We start from the raw sequence: 27,567 nt of genomic DNA on the forward strand, positions 1-27,567 counted from the left end.
CCGACATTATTTAGTGATAGTTCTAGAACATTTCCCATACTGGGTAACCAAAACATTCTGCAATAATCAGATCCAAACAACTGACCAATTATTTATTCTTCGGAAGCATTTGATGAACCTTGTCTGTTAACTTTAGAGTGCTGTTAGGCAATGACCATCCCCAACAAGAGAGAATCTAACCATCTCCCCTTGAAGTTCTATGGTGTTACCATCGCCATCCTGAGGATTACCACTGACCAGAAACTTAACTGGAGCCATACAAGTAGGGTGGCTACAAAAGGTCAGAAGCTGGGAATTCTGCAGCATGTAATGCACCCTCTGACTCCCCACATTTGCAAGGCACAAGTCAGGACTGTGATGGAATACTCTCCACTTGCGTGGATAAGTGCAGCTCCAACAACACTCAAGAAGCTCAACACCATCCAAAGCAGCTCACGTGATCTGCATTCTGTCCATCATCTTAAATATTCACTCCCTCCAACACTGACGCACTATGGTAGCAGTGTACCCCATCTATAAGGGACATTGCAGCAACTCACCAAGGTTCTTCTGACAGCAGCTTGCAAACTTGCGACCTCTACCACCTAGGAGAACAAGGCAGAAGATGCATGGCAATACCACCACCTCCAAGCTTCCTCCATGTCACACACCATCCTGACTTGAAACTATATTGCCATTCCTTTACTGTCGCTGGGTCAAAATCCTAGAACTCCCTCCCTAACAGTACTGTGGGTGTACCTACACCACATGGACTGCAGCAGCTCAAGGTGACTCACCACCATCTTAAGGGCAATTAGGGATGGGCAATAAATGCTGGCCTAGCCAGCACCGCCCACATCCCAGGAACAAATTTTAAAAATGCACATTAAGTGATTGATCTGCAGTAGTCATTTAACATCTGCATAGTTTTGAATATCTAAAATTCACAAGTTTTACATGCAAATCCTTGTTAGATGCAAAAGGTTGCATTAACATGCGTTGGCAGGACTCTCCATGGTTGTTAATTTAAGCAACTAATTAGCAAGCAGCTGTTTTGATAAATTCTTTCGTCATTGTAAATTAAATCGCACCCGTGTATTAAGATAAAGTACATTGTATGTATTAATAATCTGCAACGTTAAAATGGGCAATAGCTACCGTAAGCCTATCAAATATTCCTTTCCAGTTAAATATCTATGCTTTGGGATAGTCTCACAATAATAAATTGGGACCCCTCTTCTCAGGTCTGAAAACAAACACCAAACCAGTTGAACAGAACATTTCAATATTCAATATTAATATTTGAGAACTAAACAGGACACTGCAAAGGTAGGATGAACTATTTAAGGAGGTGGTTTGAAGCTTTAAAGTAGAACGTTATATTTTAATGTTTTTAGCCTTTGCATATTATGAACGTTGACTCTTGGGTAAATGTCAAGAAAGTGATGCCATTATTTCAGATGAAACAGGTTTTTACATTCAAACAGATCATATTCCAGTGTCCGTCAAGCTGTCCCCCTAACTCCCTTGGTACTGCTCCTACAGGCAGCCTTCTACCACATCATAGGTTGACTGGCAAATCATTTCACAGACAATACAAGTGTGTTCAGAATAAAAATGAAATGTGTTTCAAAATCATTACGGCTGTGCCAGAGCAAGAAGCTTGGTGATTCCATTGCATCATTGACACTTTCATTAAATATTTTACTCAATAAGCCAGTTACAAGAATGACATTATCAGCAGCCTGAAGTCTCTCTTACAGCATCAAAAGATGCTGAAAGACAAAGGCACCGCCAGACCACCAGCATCTCATCATTCACCCACCCAGGCAGCAAACTGCTTTTGCACAAATGGACTTCTTTGCCGCTTCTCCATGCACACACTAAAATCCGTTTCAGACATTCATCTTCCACAGGGTTTTCAATCTTTTAAAAAGCCACATCTGTCCATAAAAAGGCAGTCAGTATGAGGTAACTGTGCCATTGACAGTAATACTACTAGTGGTGAGGGTGTAAAGCAATAGGAAGGGCAAACCTCAAAATCTTCTCGTGGAACTCTAGGGGGCCATGGATCCCTGGTTAAGAACTGCTGTGCTTCAGCACCATAACAATTTTTCTGTAGAGGTAGATAGATTCTGGACTAACAGGGGAGTCAAAGGTTACTGGGGGTAGGCAGAATGTGAAGTTGAGGCCACAATCAGATCAGCCATTATCTTATTGAATGGTGGAGCAGACTCGAGGGGCCAAATGGCCTACTCCTGTTCCTAACTTATATGTTCATATTAATGTTGATAAGCATTCCTACACTTGCTTCAAGGTAGTTGGATGAAAAGTTTAAATAACAGAACTGCACCCCCGATTCTCCAATGTAACTGCAGTAAAAATACCTTTAAAGACATTGTGTCAGCCTGGGAATCAATTGCTGTGACAGATTGCCCAAAATCTCTGGAACATGAAGGAAAAGCTCACACTTGCTAAGCCTTTAAAATTAGCATCCACACCCACAGAGTGGGGTTACTACATTACGCCAAGTATTCAAACCTTCAAGAGGCATTATAGGGACACAATGAGGTTTTGGAGCTTGGCTGGAACTCTGAAGTTAGCTTTTATTTATTTGCAAATCTTAATAACTGAACTAAGGTCTGCAGACAATTAGATCTAGAGGTTAATTTTAAAAAAGCACACTTCAGTTTTGAAACAAAATCAAAATGTTGCCACTCAGTTTACATTCAGAAATATCTAAATGCCCCACTCAAACATTTGCCTGTCTGAACCAAAGTCACTGTGCATTAGGCCTTCCTGGGTTAATGGGGCTGGCTGGTAATCTGTACCTCATCATCATATGGAGGAACGACTCATGGGTTTATCTTCCTAATTTTCTCCCCCTCCCTTCGTGCTGTTGTCTGGTATCCACTGCATGGACAGGATCAGATTGTTCACCATTCCACTGCACTATTTGTTGCATTTCTCAAATGCTGAGCAGCTTTACAACTCCCTTGTTGACTGTTATTTGTGATAACTTGTGAATTTATAGTCTAATACCTTTTGAATTATTCAAATAAATATAGCTGCCATTCCACTTATTTATTGCTGGAAATAAACAGTATTGTGAACTTAAAAGTTCTAAAATTTCTTCTTTCTCACCACCTCCCGCCCACCACCCACTTTCTCTCCTTTATTTCCTCTCCTGATTCATGCTGCAGTGTGCATTGCCACTTACAGGCTTTGCTCATCTCCAAGTTTGTAGCTGAATAGCAAATGTCATTAGGCTATTTGACAACAGGGATGGGAGAATTCAAGCCTCACATTGCCACACTAACACCTGAAATTAAAAACTTCCAACAAGAACAATGAGAGGAATCATCCCAGATTTGCACTAAATGCGGTAGTGGGCAGGTAAAACAACATTTTACCTGCAAGCTGCAATGGTGGCCTTTTACGCTGTATCGCAACATATGCGCATTCTCAGGAAACATGCCATTTCCATGGCGGGCGAGCTCTCATTTGCCTGCCACACCATCACCTCACCGCTTCATCATGCTGGACGCCATATTTAAAGTCCAGCCACGCGCACACCTCCGTGCTTCCAGCCCATGACTGCTGCAAAGACAATATGGCCCTGAAAGGCAACAAGGCTGCAGCCCCCAGCTTCAATGACACATCCCTTGAGCGCCTTTTGGATGCACCAGAGGCTCGCTGTGATGTCCTCTACCCTCTGGCTGCAGGATGGGCAGCAACCTCACTAATCTGGCAGAGAGGCAGTGGCAGCAGTGGTCAGCGCCAATGCCCTGCAAAAGAGAACAGCCACCTAGTGCCGCTACAGGGTGAATGGTCTCATCTGTTCCACCAAGGTAATTCACACTTCTCATCGCTCTCAATTCACACTCAAACCCATCGCACACGTCAAGGGACATCACCACTAACTTTCTCACACACCCCCACATTTCCATCCAGCTCATGCCCTCTCAAGCTCACGTCCTCATCCTGCCTATGGCTCTGCTCACCACACAAACATTCCATGCAGTCCTATGCGTCCTGCTCTCTCATTTTCCATCTGTTTTCATGCAAGAGAAGCTGGCTCACATCAGTAGGGAGAGGTCCCAGATCAGGTGTGGAGTGGCCCACACTGGACCCCTCTCTCACATTGTGCCATCACACTGACTGGTGAGGACATGCACCGTGCCTGTGGTGACGGTCAGGTCAGCAGCCTCTTAACGATCCTGCACCATATCATCCCCCTCTCAATGCAAACGTGAATGCTTTTCTCTCCTGTTTTTGACTTTGCTGCTATGCAATACTTATCTCTACTTTGGTTCACATGTCCATGAGAATCCACCCAGCAAGCCATTGACATTCCTCCAGTGTCTCGTTGGTGTCGGGCTCCAGCATCTTCTGCTCCTCAGATGTCTGAGGCGAGAAAGGCCCTGGCAGTAAGTCCTGACTTCTGCACATCACAGTTGCCAAGACGAGTGTTCTGCACCGGCGTGTTTTCCCACCAACGTGGGTGAATGATCCAGCGGAAAGGGGGTGGGGGTGATTGAATCTGGTGGGCTGGCCTTATAATGATATACTGGTGTATTACAACGAGGTTCCTTTTGCCTAATAGCAGGGGTGTGGCCCGCCACTGACGGGCTGAGTGGATGATTGTAAAATTGGTTTCACGACATTGTGAAACCGATTTTTGACCTCTCACCATGTTGTCCGTTCATGCCACTGAACGCGCCTGACACCAGCGGGTGCAGAAAATCCCAGCCAATGACTTGTGATCTGGATACAGGTTTTTGGCTAATTTTGTTCTCCTTCCTGCCCTGCTGTGAAGGCAATCTGTAGCATCCCTACAGCTACTCTAATTCAACTAAACAGACACAGCAGATGCCATGAAACGAGCCTGAGGCCTGGGTCATGTGTATGGCTCAGCACTACATCATTTCCTCACTGAGCCATACCAAGCAGCAAGTACTCCACACCTAGAGGAAGGAACTAACCTATGGATTAACCTTGTACTTAGATTTGAAAAAGCATCTTCCTGATTCAATAAAAAGTAGAATGTAAGGCTTGCATCAGGACATAAGATCAAAAAAGAGTCTGGATGAATCTTTTAAGATGCGTCCCAATGACTAGATAAGTTGCATGGCAATGCAGCTAACCTTTCCTTGAAAGGCACGGAGCCACAAAATGGCTGCTGGACATTTAAAGTTAATCCACACATTTGTTTTATTTTTCTCAGTGGACCGTTGGTACGAGACTATTAAACAGGTTTGTTGGAAGCAATGACAAGATAAGACTGAAATTTTTACTTCTGGTCACAACAAAGCCTTCCATTGTGTAGTCAGAATATTGAACACTTTCACTAAAACCAAAATGTGCAATTCATGACTCTCCCTGGAAATTAAAGCTGCCCTCTTGCAATCAGCACTGCTTTAAAGAGACTTTGAACATCTAGAGAACAACTTGCATTCATAGAGTAGCTTTATCACAGTAAAATATCTCAAGGTATTTCACAGGGACATAATCAGACAAAAATCGATACCAAGCCAAGGAAGGAAATATTAGGACAAATGACTATAAGCTTGAGCAAAGGGGTAGGTTTTAAGCAGCTTCTTAGAAGGAAAACGAGGCAGAGGGGTTTAGGCAGCTAATTACAGCTTAGGGCTTAGATAGCTACAAGACCAATGGTGGCGTGAAGGAGTTGAGGATGCACAAAAGGCCAGAACTGGCATATGAGTTCTTGGAGGGTTATACAGCTGGAGGGAGGGTTATACAGCTTGAGGAGGGTCCAGATTTAGGCAAGAGTGTCAGAAACCATCCTGAGGAACATGAAAAACCTGAACAGTATAGGGCCAATGTCCCTTTAAGAGTCATGGAAATTTAAAATGCTCCACCAACGTGCAAGAACATGTGACAGTTTTGCAGAAAGCAAAGATCTGCTATTAACTTGCTGATTGTTGCTGTCACCAAATACTTTGGCCAACAGGCTGAAGTGATGGAACTGGTAAAACTGGCCTGGGTGTACCTATTAATTTAACTGCACCGATACTTACCAATTTGTATTCGCGATGCATGGACTTGTAATACCACATATTTCCCAAAAGGCTGGAGGCAGCTTTCACAGCTTTCTCAGCTTCACTGAAAAAAACAACAACCAGGAATGAGCAGCAGCACCCAAAACCCATATTTATTCATTCCTGGAGTTTAGGGAAAAATATATCACTCTTACTGTCATGGAAGTTTACAGTGGCCAAGTGCCTAATCCATTAAATGCTGACCATCCCCTCAATCAATTGGACTTCTGAACATGGGATCAGCAAAACTCCAGCTTACACTTGTTCTCTCAGGTAAGTGATCCTGGCTACCCAAAGTCAGTCAACAAGCTAGTAACTGTACTGGTGCATGCAGATAGAAGAGGTCTTTTACATCAAACAAAAGGCATATCCAAGCTTTATCATCTTAGTGGGTCACTCAAGTGCAAACAACAGATGAAATTCCACACACTGAAATTCAGAGGGAGATAATCGGGCTCCCATTAAATGAGATTCAAAAGTTTAAAGTTGCATATTTCTCAAACTGATTACCAACAGATCTTGATATTCTGGTTCAAGGTTGATTTACCAATGAAAAATTAAAATATTGTACTCTGGTTGGTATTCTCCACATAGGTAAGAACATAAGAAATGGGAGCTGGAGTAGGCTATTTGGTCCTTTAAGCATGTTCCACCATTCAACATCATGGCGGATATTCTACCTCAACTCCATCCTCCCGCACTACCCCATACTGTACCCCTCAGTATCCAAAAGTCTAATGCCTCTGTCTTGAATATACTCAGTGACCGAATACTCTCAGCTCTCTGGGGTAGAGGATTCCAAAGATTCACAGTCCTTTGAGTGAAGAAATTTCTCATCTTGGTCCCAAATGGCCAACCCCTTATTCTGAAAGTATGACCCTATGTTCTAGATTCCCCATCCATGGGAAATATTCTCTCAGCATCCACCCTGCCAAACCCCTTAACAATTTTATGTTTCAAATAGATCACTTCTCATTCTTCTAAACTGAAGGGAATGTAGGCCTAGTCTACTCAATCTATCCATATAGGACAATCCCATCTTCCCAGGAACTAGTCCATTGTGCCCCCTCTGGGGAAAGTATGTCCTTCCTTGGGCAAGTAGAGCAAAATTGTACATAGTACTCCAGGTGTGGCCTCATCAATACCCTGTATAATTGTAGTAGGACCCTATTACCTTTTACTCCAATCCTTTGTAACAAAAGCTTCCTAATTGCCTGCTGTTCCTACATGTTAACTTTATGATTTATGTACAAGGACAACCAGGTCCCTCTGAATTCAGAAATATTCTGCTTTTCTATTTTTCCTACCCAAGTGGATAACTTCACACTTCACCACCCCCCCGCCATTCTATTTTATACAACAGAATACATTGTATTCTATCCATCATGTTCTTGCTCCACATCCAAGCTCTATATTCCTCTGCATCCTCCTCACTGCTTACTTTCCAACTTAACTTTGTATCATCAGCAAACTTAGATAAGTTAAACCCTATCCCCCCATTTAAGTCATTAATATAGGTTGTAAATAGCTGAGGCTCAAGTACTGATCCTTTTGGTAACGCGCTAGTTACAGCCTGCCAACTCAAAAATGTCCCGTTTATTCCTACTCTGTTTCAGTTCAGTAACTGATCCTCAATTCATGCTGATATATTGTCCCCAATACCATAGGTCCTAATTTTATAGTAACCTTGTGCGGCAGTTTATTGAATGCTTTTTGGAAATACAATACATCACATCTACTGGTTCACCCTTATCCACCTCACCAGTGACATCCTCAAAAACCAGATCTCAGATAATTTTCCCTTCATAACTCCATGTTGACTCTGCTTAATTACATGATTTTCTACATGCTCTGTTTCCATGTACTCATGATAGGCAAACTATCAGAAACTACCACAGGTATTAGGCTAACTGATCTAGTTAAATCCAGTTTTCTCTCCTCTTTTTTTCTTAAATAACTGGGTTATGTTTTCTACCTTATAATCCTTGGGAACTGTTCTAGAATCTAAGGAATTCAGGAAGTTCAAAACCAATGCATCCACTATTGCTGCAACTATGAATTTTAAAACCTTAGAATGCAGGTCTTTGTCGCTATTTAGTCCCATTAATCTCTCTATTTCTTCACTTATACCAACATCTTTAGGCTTTTCATTCTCGGCAGACCCCGGACTCCCCATTATTTCCAGACTCTTTTCAACCATGAACTCAGTACAAAGTATTTGTTTAATGTCTCCGTTATTTCCTTATTCTCCATTATAACTTCGCCTGACTCTGCCACTAATGAACATAGGTTTACTTTCACTAACCTATTCCCAGTTACATTCCTATAGAAAGGTTTGCATTCTGTTTTATGCCCCTTGAGAGTCTACTCTCATTCTCTTTTCCCTTTCCTTACCAATTTCTTGACCCTCCTTCACAGAATTAAAAATCTTCCAATCCTCGGGCTTTTTGCCAACATTATCAGCCTTTTCCTTTTATCTAGTACCATCTTTAACTCCTTGTTAGCCACGTTTGGATTACTCTATGGTTTTTGCACCTTAAATGAATGTAGCAAATTATGTATTAATTCTTTAAATGCTAGCCATTGCTTGCCTGCTGTTGTATGTTTTAATGTTGTTTCCCAATCTACCTTAGTAAACTCGCCCCTTTTACCCAATTAGTTATGTTTAGATCAAAGACCCTAGAGCTTTGGGTTGAATGAAATCACTTCAAATTCAACAAAATTCTACCATATTATGGTCACTCTTTCCTAGAGGCCCCTTTACTACAAGGTTATTAATCAACTCTCATTACACAATACTAAACCCAAAATAGCCTGTTCCCTAGTTGTTTCCTCAACATACCGATCTAGAAAACTGCCTTGGATTCAAAGGTTATTGGAGGTCAGCAGAGTGTGGAGTTCAGCTCACAATCAGGTCAGCCATGATCTTATTGAATGGTGGGGCAGGCTCGAGGGGCCAAATGGCCTACTCCTGCTCCTAATTCCTATGTTCATATATATTCCACAAACTTCTCTCCACACTATTACTGCAAATATACTTGACCCACTTACCTATCCCTCCTGTTCTTAACGTTCATGAGCTTTCTTAATCCATTATGGCTTACAATTTGTTTGGGAGCTTCATTGGTCTCCACCACCAGATTGTTAAGTATCGAGCAAATGTTAGCGGCCACTTCATTTGATGGTGAAGAGGAGTTGCTGTGCTCTGGCAACTTTTGCAAGAGGGCACCAATGACTTTGATTGCTAGGAAGTGGAAAATACATTTGTTAAAATTTTTTTAAGCAAATTTATAACTGCAATGACGTATCACATTTATACAGTGCAAGATAGTACCTTTAGTAGAATCATGTTTTACATTTAAAACACATTCTTAGAGAGCAGAGAACTTGCATGTCACATTTGTGGCTCTTTTTGCGAGGTGTGCAGAAAAGAAGAGTTAAAGCCAGGCCAGTATTTTTTCAATGATTTCTGATAAGGGTTACTGTGAACAGTCATTTAGTGACACAAAATGTTATTATGACTAAGTGATTACACATTGGTTCATATGAAGGTAGCCACCTTATAACTGTTTCCTGTAACTAGTACAGTGAGGAGCTCATTGCTTGTACTGTGTGCCAAAGCCACATTGCAACTGATTACATGCTCTTTCCCTTCCACTTTTCTCCTTCTCCATTCAGCTCTTCCCCTGAAGGCAGATGCTTACATTGGTTCCATAAGTAACAGGGGTGGTTTGGTAATTTGCCCATGTATTTGAAGAGGGAGTGTCAATGGGCTATTTACTCACAGGGGACATCACACTTGTTACCTAGCAGCTATAAAATTCCATGTGTAATACTGAGTCACTGGGAACAACATCTGCCATTCTGATTGAGGGAGACATTATTACAATACAATAGGGTGGTAAGGGTTTTTAACCTGTAATGTTCTTAGAAGTTTCCTTTGTATAGAATCTTAGTTATGGGATCCACCATATTGTGTCTCCAACCAGGATAAGGCTCACATGGCTGATATATCCATCAATTTTATCTCAGGCTGTATGTATCCATGTATCTGCGGTAGCAGTGATATTTCTCTCCCTCTTCTCCTGCCCCCTCCAATCCAGTCTCAGCAAATGTTAACCATTCTGCTAATTCTCAAGTATCAAAATTGGGAATTCAGGCCAATGCCTTGCCTAGTGAGATTGCAGCTATTGGATAAATCATCAAATGCTCACATTTATGCAGATAAACAATGGTATCTGAGGATATCTGGTTACTGACCAACATCTTCCTTGTTCCTTGCATGGGCTGTAAGATTTCGAAGTAGGCCTGTCAACGACTTTAGTACATTATCATTATTGGTATTCAGACAGTCCATGAGAGTGTACCATGTTCTGTCCTGATCCATCGTCAATCGACTCATCACAGAAGCCCACTGGAAAAACAGAGGTACAGACAAAACCAGAGTTCAAGACCAGAGATCTAGGGTCATTTGAATCAACCACAAATCAAATTCCAAACTCAGAGCAGAATCTTGCATCTGTTTTTCTGATCCTATTTTACACAGTTAACAGTTATGGAAAAAGTTAGTTAACAGTTTAAATGTAAGGAGGAAGTAAAGAAAGCCATAAAGAGAATGAAGTAACCGAAGGCTCACAAATATCCGGCAGTGTATGAGTCTTCAATGATATACTTAGCCTGGACTGCAGGAGGCAAAGGATGGAAGGAAAAAAAACTGACGAGATAAGGAAAGAAAATAGAGCTTCACATTTTCCTCAAATATAGTAAAGAAAGAATTAGCCTTTATAGGCTACATAAAACTCAGACATATACTCAAATCAGCATTAGTTGAGCAAAACATCATTTTGGGGTGGGGGAGGACAAAGGTTGAGGCTGGGGGAAATACATCCACTCCTTCTGACCCACAAAGAAACTAAGAAGAAAGACATTTTCTGACATTTCAGGACCTCTACTGGCTTCACAGATGGGGCTCACTGAACAGAATTATAATCATTCAATTAGAATGGTCTATTTCCATTGGCTGGACTCCAGTAGATACAGCGTCCAAGGTTAGTGGTTATATGTGGGAAATGATGGGCCAGCCACAACACTGCACAACAAACAAAAAATTATTACACTAAGACTTTGTAAAGACAATCTCATATTTGTGCCAAGAGCAGTAACAGGCATACCAAAAAAATGATATCCGTGTTTCATATTTCAATCCTCCCTAGCTATAGAAGTGCTGCCAGAGGATTGGTGGACTGCCAACATTATATCGTTCTTTAAGAAGGGAGGAAAGGATAATCTGGATAATTACAGGCCAGCTCAACTGCAGTTCAACTCCAGTTGAGAGAAAATTATTGGACGATATAGCCTTTCATTTAGAAAGGCACAGATTAATCAAGGAAAGTCAGCGTGGATTTCTTAAAGTCAGATTGCGTTGGATTGGGAGGGTGCAGATAAGATTTCAGGATGTTGCCAGGGCTAGAAAATTTTAGCGATTGTGAAAGATTGGATAGACTGGGGTTTTTTCCCTTGGAACAGGAGAGGCTAACGAGTGACTTAGTTAAGCGTATGAAATTGAGGGGCCTAGATAGAATAAATAGGGCTGACTTATTTATCTTAGCAAGGGGGCCAAAAACCAGGGGGGGGGGGGGGGGGGGGGGGCATAGATTTAAAGTAACTGGTACAAGAATTGGAGGGGAGATGAGGAAATATTTTGTCACCCACAGGGTGGTAGGGACTGCCTAAAAAGGACCATAGGAAATAGGAACAGGAGTAGTCTGTTGGGCCCATCGAGCCTGATTCACCATTCAAACAGATCATGGCTGACCATCTTATGCCATTTTTCCCACTGTCCCCATATCCCTTAAAGTCATTAGTATCCAGAAATATATTGATTACTGTCTTGAACATGCTCAATGACCGAGCTTCCGCAGCTCTCTCAGGTAGATAATTCCAAAGGGTGGCAGAGGTGGAAATTCTAACCACATTTAAAAAACACTTGGGTGTCTACTTAAAAAGTTGAGACCTATAGAATTATGGATCCAGTGCAGAAAGCTGAGGTTAGGCTGGCTAGGCCTTCATTGATCGCCACAGACACGATGGGCCAAAACACCTCCTTCTGTGTTGTAAGTTTCTATGAGGTACCAATCTGGTGAAGCTACAATGCAGGACCACATGTACGTTAAACAGCAGCAGCATGTTATGGCAGAGCTAAGCAATCCCACAAACAACAAATCAGGTCAAATCTTTGCAGCCCTGCCACATCCTGTCAAGAATGGTGGTGGAAACAATTTAAGCAACTAACTGGAGAAGGCAGCATCTCCACAAAAGTCCTTATCCTCATTGATTGTACGTTATTGCAAAAGCCAAGGTTGTTAAGTGCTCCAACCATCTTCAGCCAAAAGTGCCAAGGTGATGTTCCATTTCACCCTCCTTCTGAGGTCCCCAGAATGTCAGGTGCCAGTCTCCTGCCAATTTGTGTCACTCCACACGATATTAAGAAACAGCTGAATGCCACAGAAATATATATGGCTATAGAAGGTCAGAGGCTGGCAATTCTGTGGCAAGCATCTCACCTCCTGACTCCCCAAAGCCTATCCATCTATAAGGCACAAGTCAAAAGTGTGATGGAATACTCCTCACTTGGATGAGTGCAGCTCCAAAAACAGAGGTTCAATGCCATCCAGGACAAATTCACCCTGCTTGATCAGTAACCCACCACCTTAACCGTTCAAGCCTTCCACAATCAGTGCACAGTGGTACACATGTACACCATTTACAAGCTACACAGCAGCAACTTGCTCAGGCTCCTTTGGCAGCACCTTCCAAATCCATGGTCACTACTACCTAGAAGAACAAGGGTAAAAGATGCATGAGAACACAGCAGCTGCAAGTTCCCCTCCAAGTCACTCACCATCCTGACGTGGAACTATATCGCCATTCATTCACTGTCACTGGGTCAAAAACCTGAACTCCCTTAGCTGCATTGAGGGTGTGTCTACACCACTAAAACTAAAGCAGTTCAAGAACTTAGTACATTTAGGGATAGGCAATAAATGCTGGCTGTGTCAGCTACATTCCCATCTCTCAAGAAAATTAACAGTTAGCTGTTAAGTGGAATAAACGAGAATGTTCTGGGTGCTACCTTACCCGGAAGTTTCCTGCCGTAATATTTTGTAGTGCCCCCAAGGCTGCTTCAGTGGTCTGCTGGTTGGCCTTGCTCTTGACCAAGAGCCTGCTGTACAGCTTCACTATAGCTGGGTTCCACAGCCACTCTATTCCTTTAGGATCTTTTGACACTTCTGAAAATATTGCTGAATCTGTATTGATCTAAGAGAACAAGGTTACATAGTATGTACGTAACTGCATGCATGTTTAATACTTAGCCAAATGAAAGAGATTAATTAAAATTTTTGCCATAGAAGTAAAACATTGCAAGTTACACAAAAAAATCTGCCTGTTATACAAATAAAAACCATGGGAGACTTCAAATGACAGCACAATGCTCATATACACTTAATGGGTGAAGGTTCCTTGTGTGCTGCATGTAACAAAACCTTTTTGATAAACTTAACATTTTATTACACCAGATAGCAACTGAAAAAATTCACCCACCTGCCACCCCCTCCCCCAATCATTTTGTTCTGTTAGAAGTAGTTATATATCTGCGGAAAGATTACTGAATTATATTTAGTGAAAGACAGTGTACACAGGATGGCTGTTGAACTCCATGATATAGGAAATACAATTCCCTTACCTCTTTAATCTTCCTGCTCTGAGGAGTGAAACATCCCACAACATCATCTTTCTTCATACTTCTGTCATTCTTGCCAGGGCCCTCCAATTGATTTTGAAAACATGATGGTATTTCATCGTAAAGACGATAGGACAAATTGCGCAGGATACAGGCTGAATTCTCTACGCTCTATCGAGATGGAGGAGAAACAAAACAAACTCTAAGTTGAGTTTATGTCTATAGTGATAGATCTTTAAGAAATCTGCTTACTGACAAATGCAATTTACTCCGAAGGGGTGGAAACAATGCTACTTGTGTAGTTAACATCTGTTTTTCCTCAGTAACTCAGCTGGTTATCTATGTTTACAAACCAAGGGAAAGGTCTTCCATAACATTATTAGCTCCCTGTCTGAAGACAATCACTGCCTTCTAGAGAGCTGAAATATTTTAGGTCAGTAAACCCACAGTGTGGCAAGTCCTGTTCATTGTCATTGTCTTCAATGAAATGGGGTAAAAACTCAGTATTCAGCCAAGATAATTCAACTGGGGAAATGAGAATGGCTCACCATATCAAGTAGCTGGACTTCCAATCTAGATTGGTTTCAAATGAATGGGATCATCAACAGATAAACTGGATTGAAACTAAATGAATGCTTCTCTAAGCTAAAACTCAGTCTCCATATGATGTCATGCTATATTCCCACTTGTCGCAATTCCTCCACAGGTACTGACTAGTGACAGGCAAACTGTTCACTTCCATGGTCCTCCGCTAAAAGAGGAGGCATCATCTTCCCCTTCATTGGGCTTTTTAAAAAAACTGATGAATGGCATCACTCATAACAGGGATACGTGCAGAACTCAGTGCAATGATAAATGATAACTTTGACAGCCATGGTTTTAATTGCAAAATGGAGGAATGAAACCTATTTGCATTTTTTCTTAAATTAAAAAAACCTTCAAAACAAACCAAGATTTCTTAATATTCCATATTGTTTCCACAGTGCATCACTACCAGACTGGGGAGAAACTAATTTCATTGGGAATCATAGTAAAAACGAAGCTTTGACGAAAGCAATGCTTTTAATTTTAAACAAAGTCGTTAACAAAGCATCTATCATACAAAGTCGAAGTACACAGCTATTTATCTTCTTGAGTAATGTGGAACTTACAAAATGTTACACCTAGTATTTTAATCCTTGCCCTGAACCAATTGATTTAAAAAGTTCTTCACTACAAATAGACCCCAAAAGTCCTCAATAGATTTGCACCTTGACCAAAAGTTTAAAAAAAAACAAGCTCTTAAGGACAGACTTGTAGACATGTGCATTTTAAAAAAACATGTCTTTGAATTCACAATCTAGTTACTCATCAACAGTGCAGTAGTTACTAATTGGTGATAACGTTGTTGACTGGGCCAAGGGATCACCTCTTGCCGGCCAAGTATCCAAAGTATGTATTCTCCTCAGAACAACTAGTCAATCATAGAGTGCATTCATTAGAACATTAGATGGTCACACTGGAAATAATACCACAAATCACTCCTGTGAATGACAAAATGTGCATTCTTCAAATACCTATCAACTACAACACACAGCAAGCCCACTAAACATGAGGAAAGACAGAATGAAGGAGTTGAAAGAGAAAACCGTATAAGTGCAGTTTGTTAAATGGTATACCAGAGTGCAAAAAATCGTGCAGCTTGTAAATGGAGAGACACTGTAACACTTTTAGAATTTATGTTGTACTTACGATTACTCATTGTATGCTGTTGACAGCCCCCCGCCCCCCACTAATATTGTACAAACATAGTGAAGCCAAAATACTCCCCTAGTAACTAGGAATGTGAAACGGGACAGCCATCCCTTTTTGCACCCAGCAAAAATTCTGATGAACTACGACCCAATCAAATCGGGAAAGGAATTACATTCTGTTTCCTGTTATTGGTGTCCTAACAACACTGGGTATATAAGGGATGTCCATGCATTTGTTGCAATCAATAAAGGGTCATGTGCTGGAGGGGGGTGGGTGGTTAAAATTTAAATGGAAAAGTAGTTTATTACACAAGGAAAGCACTATTTTCAAAACTGGCAACTTCAAAAATATATATATTTTTTAAAAACAAAAATCACAGGCAGAAGAAATATCGAAATGGCTCAAATGCATGAAAATGGACTGGGGTTACGGTCACAAACAAGAGATGCCTTGAAGTTTGGCCCCAATTAGATGCACCCTGAAGATGGCTTGTATTCCCAGTTAAAGTATTTTTGCTGAAATGCAAGACAGCCTCCCTACCTTGTCAGCTCCACTGTTGTTGTCGAGAGAGTGCTGAATGAAGTAGACTAGCGAGTCCACTAAACCTTTACAATTCCTCATTTCCTGGCGTGTTTCCTCTTTTGCCGAGCTCAGGTTTCTGTACAAAATATATGAACAACAGGATTATTGTTCATACTGAATCAGATATTGCGAAACAAAGGTATTGAAAAGCTATCACTGACTAAACAGCAGTCCTTTGGATGGGCATTACTGCCACCTATTTCCAGGTACCACATAATAAAATTTTTAAAAAAACACATTTTCCTTACTACAATCCAAAAGCTTCTTATTCAAAAAAAAAGTCTAACTAGGGCAGACAAGTTAGAACTTTAATTTCTCTATAGCCAATTGTCAATGGTATTCCCGGCATCAGTTGACAAACTTCATATTCTATAGGGCTGGCTTGTTCATGTCAAGCTCCCCAATTTTATAGCTCATCTATTGATTAATTTCACCATTCCAGCATAAGCCATGTGTCCCACTTCATCCACTACCAAATAGATTTTCTCTGAAATCTGGTGGACAACTAGGAAAACTGCAAATATATTTTATCGAAAAAAAATTGTATGACAATTTTACAGTGGGTTGTCAGTCATCAGCCATGCCATAGATTGATGTCCTCCAGATTCATGTCCACCATCATCCTACTTGGCTCCAGTTCTTGGTCAAGGTGTCAGAAAGGTGATGACCTCAATAATGGGACGGCATTTCCTCAGAGGAAGACGGATAATGGGAAATAAATTCTGCTGTGGCTATGATAGGAACATAAGAGTTTGTTTGTCGTCCATCCTTTATGGCCAGGGAAATCAGATGACTAATTTAAAGAGGCATAGAATTGTGTAAAGTACTGGAATTTATGATTTCAATTTAAGTGATGTGGAAGTACACAAATTCAAGTGTTGATTTACATATAAAAATGTTAACAATATCAGTGAAAGCAGCAAAGTTATAGATAATTTCCAGGCAGAAATACAAGACATGAAACAGTACCGAATGTAGCCAGTGGTATTGTAGAAGACGTCATCCTCTGAATGCAGGGCATTCACACTATTACTCCAGCCTGAGGAGGGGGAAAGAATTTCTTCCATGATTCCCTCTAATGCGTCTCGGGCAAGAGTGTCCTTCAGACTCTCATTGGAAGACAGATTCCACAGGATTCCTAAACAGAGAGAGAGAGAGAAAGTTGTGTATTAGTCCTCCCAAGTGTCTCATTTCACACTTCCCTACATTGAGCTCCATCTACCATGCTTCTGCCTATCTGACCATCCCATGTCATCCTGAAGTCTACAACTATCCTCATCATGATCTACTGTACTTCAAAGTTTCATATCATCTGCTTAACTGATGCCAATGAACACTGCATCCAGTCAGACAGCCAATTGTCTGCAGATCATTCTCCAAAAATTCCAACTAGGTCTGATTGTGTTTGAGGAGGAATTCAGAAAGGGCCATTTCTGAGAGCACCCACTCAAAATTTAGTTTTGACGTCCAAAAGTGTTATGGCACAGCGGATGGTAAATTCTGAGCTGCTCAATTTCCAGATGGACATTTGAAAAAGCTGCCACAACTGCTTTTGCAATTTGTATTTTGATCTCGAGATGTGTGCCTTGAATTCTGCAGTAATAAGTTCACCGAGTCTTGAGGTTTTTTTTTACAAAACTAAATTAAACATTTATTAATAAAAGAAATTATTTTAAGCACATACATAGGTCTACAAATTACTACTATGATAACTCCTAAATCCCCTAATTATATCTAGCTCCCAGTTACACCTCCATTAAGGCAACAGTAAAACACCAGATTTCAATAGATCCAGGCAAAGCACACAATACCCTGGACAGTGATATTTAAAATGAATTCTCTTAACTTCAGTTCCTGAAGACAGCAGCTTGGTAGACAAGAGGTTGGAGGCTTTTCATACTTGTTGGATCTTAGAACGCTGCCTTCTTACACATAACCCCATCTCCTTTATACAGGTTTCTCCCTTTTTAGTGTAAATCCCATTGTCCCAATATGTCTTTGTAACTACTTTTTCCACCATGTAAATCTTTTATAGCACTCATTATCTGTAATCTTGGGGAAAAATAAACACTGTTTGGCTTAGCCTCTGTTAGCTAGGTTTAACACCTTATTGCTTGGAAATTCACTACTCGGGTTTATCTAAAAATGCAAATGTTCTTCACACCTCATGTTCTAAAACTTCAGCCATGTTTACGTATTTAGCACTTCAAGCCTAGTTTCCCTTCTGATACATCAAAGCACCCAAAACAGCTGTCTAATTCAATAAAACCCCTCCCCCACACAGAAACTAATCCAAACTCCACTATTAACCTCTCTTCATAATAAATTAAAATATTATGAAAATTATTATATTTTCATGACACCCCTCTCCTTACTGGAAAATGAACTACCATAATTTACAAAGTCAGCTTCATTTAACCCATCTTACATTACCTCATATTTATCTATATACCCATGCTATTACAATACCAGATGCATGCGTTAAAATATATACACACAAATCCTTGGTATCAACAGAAATCATTCCAGTCCACTGTCCAGGTTTTAAAAATGTCCAATTTTCCCTTTCAGCTTCAAACTCTTGACAATGCATCTGCAATCAGATTTTCTCATCCAGCCACGTGTGTAACTGTAGATTAGATGGTTGCAATAATAAACTCCATCTGAATAGTCCTGCACTTTTGTCTCGAAATTTGTCCAGAAACTTCAAAGGATTGTGATATGTATAAACAATTGTTTCTGACGAATTGTTTGCAACATAAATCTCAAAATGCTGCAATGCTAACATGAGAGCCAAAGTCTTCTTTTCAATTGTTGAATACCTTCTCAGTTGTACATTCAACTTCCGTGAAAAAATACCCCATCGGTTTCTCAATTCCAGTGTCATCTTCTAGTATCAATATGTCCCCAATGCCTATATCACTTGCGTCAATGGCCAACTTAAATTGCTGGGCATAAATGAGTACTGCCAAAACTGGTGTCAGTCAATCCAGTTTTCAAACTGCCAAATGCCTTCTGACACTTCTGTGTCCATTGAAACTATTTTTAAAAAAAAAATAGCTCAGTCAACGGAGCAACCACAATGCTAAAATTTGGTACAAATTTCCAGTAAAACCCACTTATGCCTAGAAATCTCAAAACTTCTCATTTTGCTATAGGCACAGGGCTTTGACTTTCACATCTCTCGGAGCCACCTTACCATGTCCAATGGTATGGTCTAGATCTGCAACATACGGTTTTGTAAATTCACTTTTAGCCAAGTTCATCACCAAATTAGCTTCTTGTAATTGACAAAACAATTCTTCCAGATGCTGTAAATGCTCCTCCCACATTTGACTGAAAACTATCAAGTCATCAATATAAACAGCACAATTCCTCAGTCCTGCAATTACTTAACTTGTCAATCTTCAATGTCACAGGTGCATTTTTCATACCAAACGGCATAACTTTAAACTGATATAATTCATCTGGCGTCACAAAAGCCAACATTTCCTTTGCTCTCTCCGATAACAGTACTTGCCAATATCCTTTTAGCAAGTCAATCTTTGGGATAAATTTTGATTGTCCCACTTTCTCAATGCAATCTTCCAACCGTGGTATAGGGCATGGATTCGCTTTTGTCACCACATTCACCTTTCAATAGTCCATGCACACTCTGTGCTCCATCTGGTTTTGGTACCAGCAGAACAGATGAACTCAGTTACTGCAGCTAGACTCAATTACACCATTTTGAAGTATGAATTCAATTTCTTCCTGTACTTGTGATAACTTTGCTGGATTTAATCTATCAGGATGTGGCCTTATTGAAGATGAAACTTCCACACATATATCATATATAGCTAAATTTGTCCTCCCCAGCTTATTCCCACAAATACCTTTGAGAGGCTGCAATAGCTTTTCCAAAACTCTTTTCATACCTGTCTGGAAGGTAATGCAATATTACATTTAAATTTTCAAGTGCCCCCTCATTATCCAATTTTATTGGAGGAAAATCAATTTCAGAATCCTACATTTCTACCTCTATCTACCACCACTAACACCTCCTTTTGGTCCTCTTCTCTGTCAAAGTACTTTTTAAGCATATTTACATGGCACACTCTCTGCTTCTTTCTTCTATCTGGAGTATTTAATAACTAATTTTACTTCACAATTTATTTTCAATCCTGTAAGGCCCATTAAACTTTGCCTTTAACGAGTCACCCAGTACTTAGAACTAGCACATTTTCCCCAGCAACAAAACTACGAGCTGTAGCTTTCCTGTCAGCCTTCACTTTCATCACTTGCTGTGATATCACATGCTCTGTCCAATCTTTCTGAAATTTGATAAATAATTCAGGAGAGCAGTTTCTGAATTTTGACCCACCAATTTCTCATGAATCAATTTCAGTGCTCCTCTTACCTCATGACCATAAACTAGTTCAAAAGGACTAAAACCAATTAATGCATTAGGAGCGCCCCTAATAGCAAATAACAAGAATGGAATTCCCCAATCCTGATCCTGTGGATAATCCTGGCTATACGCCATCATAGTTTTTAAAGTTTGTCATCTTTCCAAAGCCCCTTGTGACTCAGGAGGGTAAACTGTTGACTTAAAATTATTTTATCCCCAAACTGTTCATTACTTCCTTAAACAGCTGTGACATGAAATTTGAACCATGATCTGAATGTGTTTGTTTAGGTAAACCATATCTTGTAAAAAATTTAGTCAACTCTTCCACAATTTTCTTTGTTGTAATATTTCTCAAAGGTATCGCTTCAGGAAACCTTGTGGACATACCCATTGTCAGAAGTATCGATTTCCACTTTTAATCTTAGGGAGGGGTCCTACACAATTAATCATGACCCTAGTAAAAGGTTCTTCAAATGCTGGAATTGGCATTAAAAGGTGCTGGCTTAATCACTGCTTGTGGCTTCCCTATCACTTGAGATGTGTGACATGTTCTGCAGAATGTGACTAGATCTCTATGCAATCCAGGCCAATTAAAATGTTTTTGTATGTTTGCTTGCGTCTAATTCCTAAATGTCCCCCATTGGAATTTCATGAACAATTATAAGGATCTCATTTCTATATCCAAATGAGATAACGATCTGATGCACTTCCCTCCAGCTTTCATTCGCTGAAACATAAGGCTGCCATTTTCTCATTAAAGCATTACCCTTATGGTAATAACATTCTGCCTCTGTTTCTGAGTAAGCTGTCTGATATAATTGTCTTATTTGCGTATCCTTTTTCTGTAACTCCACCAACTGCCTGGAGTTAAACACCTCAGCTACATTCTCCAGTCTTCCTGACCAATGTTATCAAAGACAGTGCCAGCTAATTGGAGTTCCACACCTTCTCCCTGCCTTTTAACTTCCTGTTGTTCTTGTTTCAATCTGTGAGCCTATGATCTTAATATCACACAATTTGGAAACAATCCAGGGTGCTCTCTTTGCTACACTTTTATTGGTATTATATACTTATGTGGCAATATCATCTAAAGGCAGCTAAATCAATCGTGGAGCAACCTTTTATCATTTTATAGGAAGATTCTCTTGTTTAGATACATAGGTGGAGTTTCCATTTTCCATTAAGCAATTCAATTTATACTTTTGTTTAAAAAAATTAAAAGTTGGCGTGAATTGCTTGTTTGCTCTGTGATTGCATGAATTTCAGGAGAACTGTGAATTCAAATTTTATAAGCAGCACCTAAACATAGTCTTGAACCCTGGAGCCTCAGATTAAAAAAGTCGGATACTCTACGTACTGAGCTAGCGAAGCTCCTGTTCTTAGTTCTACCTTTTCTGTAGCACCTACAACCAATTAAGAGCACCATTTGAAAGGTACAACACCACTCTACCATAACAAAGAAACAAACAAAACAAAGTCATCCCAAGTCCAAGTCCCACAGTGCCCACCAGTTGCAGAAGGCCTCAAGCATATCAGTGAACACCATATGCTCCCTTTCCAGGGAGGCATGGGCAGAAACATAGCAATTCAGTTTATACCTCAACCCATCAATGGCCCAGGCAGATTCTGAGTTGACTCCTGAAGTACCATTCTATCCTCAAATGGATTATTATAACTAGTTCAACCAACAATTTGCAAGCATAACAGGAATGACAAAACTGGACAGAGATAGAGCATTGGTATCTGCTGCCTAATTGTGCATGATCAACACTGGCATTCATTTCCCAGATTTTGAAGAGCGTACAGAAAACCCATAAGCACAGTATGGCAGAGAAACTTTGAATGAGACATCAGATGACCGGCTTATGCTAGAATATAGAATTATATACCTGCGCGCCACATTTCAACAACGCACCTCCCTTCCAAACATGCTATAGGCACTAATATAGCTAGGTTCATTCACAAAGGTTTCTTGAAAAGATTCCAGCCGAACATCACATTAATATTGCACCACCCCTTTCTGCTGCGCTTCTGTATTATTTGCAATTTCCGTTGGTAGAGGTTGCCCTATTCATACCGTTGGGTGGATCCCAACAGGAAGCAATTCTGCATTAAACTATTTCTGTAACATCGAAATAAAACAGTCCAAACAGTCCAGCAGTCCATTTCGCTCATCGTGTCTGTGGCAGCTGAGAAAGAGCTATCCAGCCCAATCCGACTTTCCGACTGCATCTCTGCAGGTTACAGCACTTCCAGTCCATATCCAAATATCTTTTAAAATGCCGCTGGACACAGGGACCATCTCTTGGAGAAAAGTGGTTTCTGGCCTATACTAGGCAAGAATGATGCTTCAGGAACTCAGACCACCAGCAATCTCTGAGCCAGCTTTAGATTTACGTTACCTTGAAAGTATAGGGCAAAACACAGTCTCCTTTGGTGGCATAAACTGCCTTAGAATGCATGAGCAGCACCTTGTTTACATTACCACATTGGAGCTACTGTTGGTGTGGCACAACAATGCATGTGCACCATAAAATGGCACAGGGTTCGTCACCAACAATCCTAGGTTGGAGGAAGCACACCATCCTGGGATACCAGGAATTTGGGGAGGGGGTTATCTTGTGAGGAAAGGTCGGACATGCTGAGTCTGTATCCACTGGAGTTTAGAAGTTTAAGAGGTGATCTTATTGAAGCGCAAGATCCTAAGAGGACAGGGTGAATGCGGAAAGGATGTTGCCACTTGTGGGCGAGACTAAGTCTAAGGGGACAGTTTAAAAATAAGGGGCCTCACATTTAAGACGGCGATGAGAAGGATTTTTCCCTCAGAGGGTTGTGAATCTTTGGAACTCGCTGGGGAAGAAAGGTTAATGAATATTTTTAAGACAGAGATAGATAGATTATTGACTAACAAGGGAGTCAAAGTTTATTGGGGATAGGTAGAATGTGGTAGGCGCAATGTGGAGTTCACAATCAGAACAGCCATGATCTTACCAAATGGCAGAGCAGGCTCGAGGGGATAAATAGCTTTCTCCTGCTCCTCATTCCTATGTTCTATCCTGACCTGGCAACATATCACCGTTCCTTCACTGTCACTGGGTCAAAATCCTGGAACTCCTTTCCTAATAGCACTGTGGTGCACCTATACCGCACGGACTGCAGTGGTTCAGGAAGGTAGCTCACCAACATCTTCTTTAGGGGCTATTAGGGATTTGCATTATATGCTGGCCTAACCAGCGAAGCCCACATCCCATGAAAGAATAACTAAATAAGTTAGTCACTCCTACCTCTAATTTAAAACCAAAATAGAATACAACTGATTTCAGTCAGCCTACAATCTCTGTTCACTTCTCCCTGAAGAAACCACAAGGAATGTGCAGTATGTGTAAATTGATTAAAGTAAAATACTGCAGACGCTGGAAATGTGAAATAAAAGCAAAATGCTATACTCAGCTGGTCAGGCAGCACCTCTGGACAGAAACAGACGTTTCAGGTTGAGATGGCTTTTCATCAGGACACTGGAATGTGTGTCATGTGTTCTATGCAGACTCAGATGAGTCCCAGCTGGTGAACTAAAGAAAACTGCATTTGGAATTCTGTTAGAATCTGCTCCTCTACACTTGGAATGTTTGCCTCCCTTGACAACTCTTCCAAATGGAAAAAAATAAAATGAGGGAACAAAGTATCAAGTCGTGAGAGAGTGGGTGAACACTAAGATGTGTGAAATATGAATCGTCCTATTGTTACATTTTGGGTTTCTTAACCAACGTTTATTACGTATTCATCATAGTTTCAATAGGAAGACTGAATCACTTGTGGACTGAAGCCTACATCTTTATTCTCAGCAATTTATGGACTCAAGTTAAAACAATTAAAGCTGAATGGTGAGAACCACTTGCAGGAGAGTAAGTACTACGCTCCAAGACCAGTATGCTTGCAATAAACTATGGGTTAGCTGCCTTTATACTTAAAAATATATTGACTCAAATAGTAGGATATGAAACAGTACAATGATAATAGGGTATAATGGAACTGGTATTCATTTCCAAGAACATTTGAGGCCAGAATTTACAGTCCCGAAACCAACCAAAAGGAGGCGGAACAGTCAAAAGAATGGCCAAGGAACAGAAGTCCCATCTTCATTTCCACCGGCACTCATTTTACGGAGTGTGGGGCAAGAACTCTGCCTGTACCTATTGAGAGGCCCAAGGTCAGACCTTTTAGGATTATCACTGGGGCAGGCAGGCTTCTGAAGACCTCCACAACCCCACCAAGTGAGAAGAAGCAGGAATGGCCATGGAGGGGCGGGGGGCGGTGGAGGACAGGAGGTGAGAAGGCCAAGAAATATTTTGCAAGGTAAGAGGATTTTTCGGGGCTTTTAAGTGGCATTGGAGGAAGCCAATGAGGCTGAAGGAGGTCAGCAAGGGGACAACTCCATAGGAGGGCCAAATTTTGGGCAAGCACCTCGGAGGGATCATCGGAACTCTCAAAAAAAAAAATTGGCTGTCAAGGCAGGCTCTTCAGCAGGCCTATCCCACTTTGATTCCCCCCTCGGGTCTGCTGATCTAGACGGCAGACCCGTCTCAGGTATAAAGTGGGTCCTTCCATTGGGGAAATCTCATTTCCCAGCTGCCTGACAACGGAGTTGGGATCATGACGGTGGGTTTAGTCCTGCCTCCCAATTCCCACCTCTGGCATGAAAATCCTGCCCTTAGCGTTTGACTGAAAACAGATCGATCAACTCAAAAAAAGAGGGAGAGAAATCCAAAGGCTCCAGAACGTAAACCCAATGCCATGCCATGCTTGCTGGTTTCATGATGTTAGATTTACAATACACATCCCTGACCTCATACAATTAAAGCGACTGTTTCAATGGGCAAGACCCATAGAGTGATACCAAGCCGAACAGACTGAAAGTGATCCAACTTTGATCCCTGGTCTATGTAGAGCTAGCCTCCATCAGCTGTGGAGCTGCTATTTGAAACCTACTGAGGTAGGGTGGCGAAGAACGCCTTGGGTTGGGGTGGGGAGGTGACAGTGGTCGCAGTGGCTGGGTAAGGAGTGGATGGTGAAAAGATCCAACAGTTCCAGAGACCACCTATTCCACAGTGTGCATACCATCGTTAAAAAGAGAAGTGATTACAAAGGAGCAAAGTAATCTCAAGAGTTATCAGGGACATAAACCAGAACAGGGAAACTTCCAGCAGTTGAAAAAAAAATTCTACCTTAAAGATTAGATTGTGTTCTTGAAGTCTCTGAGCCTTAACATTGCATGAGCAATCTTGCCCTGCTTAACATGATTTCTCATTTTAGTTTTAAAAGCAATAAAAATTAGGGTATGAGCATTAGTTTGCACACTGAGATCGGGACAGAGTCTGTGCAGGTCTCACAATGAGGACAAAATAATGGGCACAATCAGGCACTTCTCTCCAAGGTGCAGCCTAAAGGTTGTGTTGACTCACCGGACTCTAATATAAAAAGAAATTGAAAGCAGCTTCTCTTACTCCTGTTCAACACACACCCCACCCAATGACTAAGGGACTAAATACAGCTTCCACTGCTGTACGTGCAAAGTCTACTGATTTGCTCTCACTGAGCAATTTTACTGGGACACTCCCAGAACAATTCAAATTTTTTTCCTCCCGAGCTGGCACAAACGTGAGGTACAGAAGAACACAAGACAACTGTTAGGACTTTTAATACAAAAAAATCGATTCCTGGTTACATTTGGCACTTTGGAATCACACTCCTACAGTTAGCTTCTCCCATCTGTTCCAGGCAATGCTTTATTACTACTTCCCTCTCTGGTCTAGACACTGCATCAGGTATTTTTACTAACAGCCGGTCTATTGGTCAATAAAGCATATTTGATAAAAGTAAAATACTGTGGATGCTGGAAATCTGAAACAAAAGCAGAAAATGCTGGAAAACCTCAGCAGGTATAGCAGCATCTGCAGATAGAGAAGCAGAGGAATTAATGTTTCGAATCTGTATGACCCTTCTTCAGAGCTGAAGAGAAGTGGAAATGTGATGAAATTTACACTTTTTAGGTGGGGGGGGGGGGGGGGGGGGGAAAGAGAGAGAGAGAGAGAGAGAGAGAGAGAGAGAGAGCAGGTGAAGCTGGATAGAAGGCCAGCAATAGATGAGGGCTAAGGAGAGATCGACAAAGATGTCATGGACAAAAAGGGAAAAGGGAGTGTTAGTGGTAGTAGTAGTAGGCATATTTGATACGTGATTTAAGACTCAAGGGCAGGATTTTAATTGGTAAGTGTGAAGGGAGGTTTGAGTTCAGAGAGTGCAAGGGGTTAACAACCCTCCCTCGCCTAAAAAAAATTGCCAGTGTCAGAAACCCAAAGGGATCCTACCCAAAGTCGGTAATCTCTATCTCATCTGCAACCTTTGCTCATCTTCCGCTCTGGTCATGCCATTTTTCTCCTGTCCTTTTGAGAGAGAGAGAGAGGGTGGGGGGGGGGAGAGACAACAATGGCCATGCATGGACAATGGGAACTTGAAAAGAGTGCATAACTCACTTACTTTTCCTAGTACATTGTCACTGTATCAATCCTATCACCCAAGTGAATTCCCTTGTCTCTCTTTTCCATCTATTTGGCATTCCCCCTTTGACTTCAGCACAGTCAGACAGGCTACTGGTTCATTCCCCTGCTCCAACAGCAGAGATACCCATGGCAGACATCCTCTGGCTTTTCCAGCCCATGAGGTCCCTTGCCAAACACTGCTCCACCTACATCAGTACAGGGAGTAGACTCAGTCACTGAGGCAGGGGACAGCATATGAGGATCGGGATGATGAGTGGTAGGATCTAGAAGCAGAGTCCCCATTTCTATGTGCCCTTTCTCCACTTTCCTACTCATGGCCCAACAGTTTCACACCAGCCAAAAGCTGAAGAGCACTTTGCTGCGCTTCAGTGAGGCGCTGAACAGCTATGGTGAGGCTTTCCTCCATCCTGTGCAGATCACAGGGTCAGGGCAAACATGCACTCAGTTGCCTCCCTTGCCAGACATGACCATGGAGATTATCATCAGCACAAAGGCTTGAGACATCATGGCACTCAAATGTCTGAG

General features: G+C 41.3%; 1 protein-coding gene across 2 annotated transcripts in view; it reads right to left on the reverse strand.

Moving 5' to 3' along the window:
* The window catches only part of LOC144684738 (plakophilin-3-like), a 49,100-nt gene that overhangs the window by 4,306 nt on the left and 17,227 nt on the right, over positions 1-27,567 (reverse strand). The window contains exons 6-12 of one of the 2 annotated variants that reach the window (XM_078548909.1): positions 17,068-17,236; positions 16,057-16,174; positions 13,786-13,953; positions 13,179-13,358; positions 10,302-10,455; positions 9,093-9,285; positions 6,021-6,105 (exon numbers count right to left, since the gene is read on the reverse strand). In XM_078548909.1, coding sequence (XP_078405035.1) covers positions 6,021-6,105; positions 9,093-9,285; positions 10,302-10,455; positions 13,179-13,358; positions 13,786-13,953; positions 16,057-16,174; positions 17,068-17,236 — 1,067 coding nt within the window. The remainder of the gene's footprint in view (positions 1-6,020; positions 6,106-9,092; positions 9,286-10,301; positions 10,456-13,178; positions 13,359-13,785; positions 13,954-16,056; positions 16,175-17,067; positions 17,237-27,567) is intronic. The other variant, XM_078548908.1, reaches the window with a different exon arrangement.

Source organism: Cetorhinus maximus, chromosome 9, assembly GCF_964194155.1.
Source record: "Cetorhinus maximus chromosome 9, sCetMax3.hap1.1, whole genome shotgun sequence".
NCBI classification, from domain to species: Eukaryota; Metazoa; Chordata; class Chondrichthyes; order Lamniformes; family Cetorhinidae; genus Cetorhinus; species Cetorhinus maximus.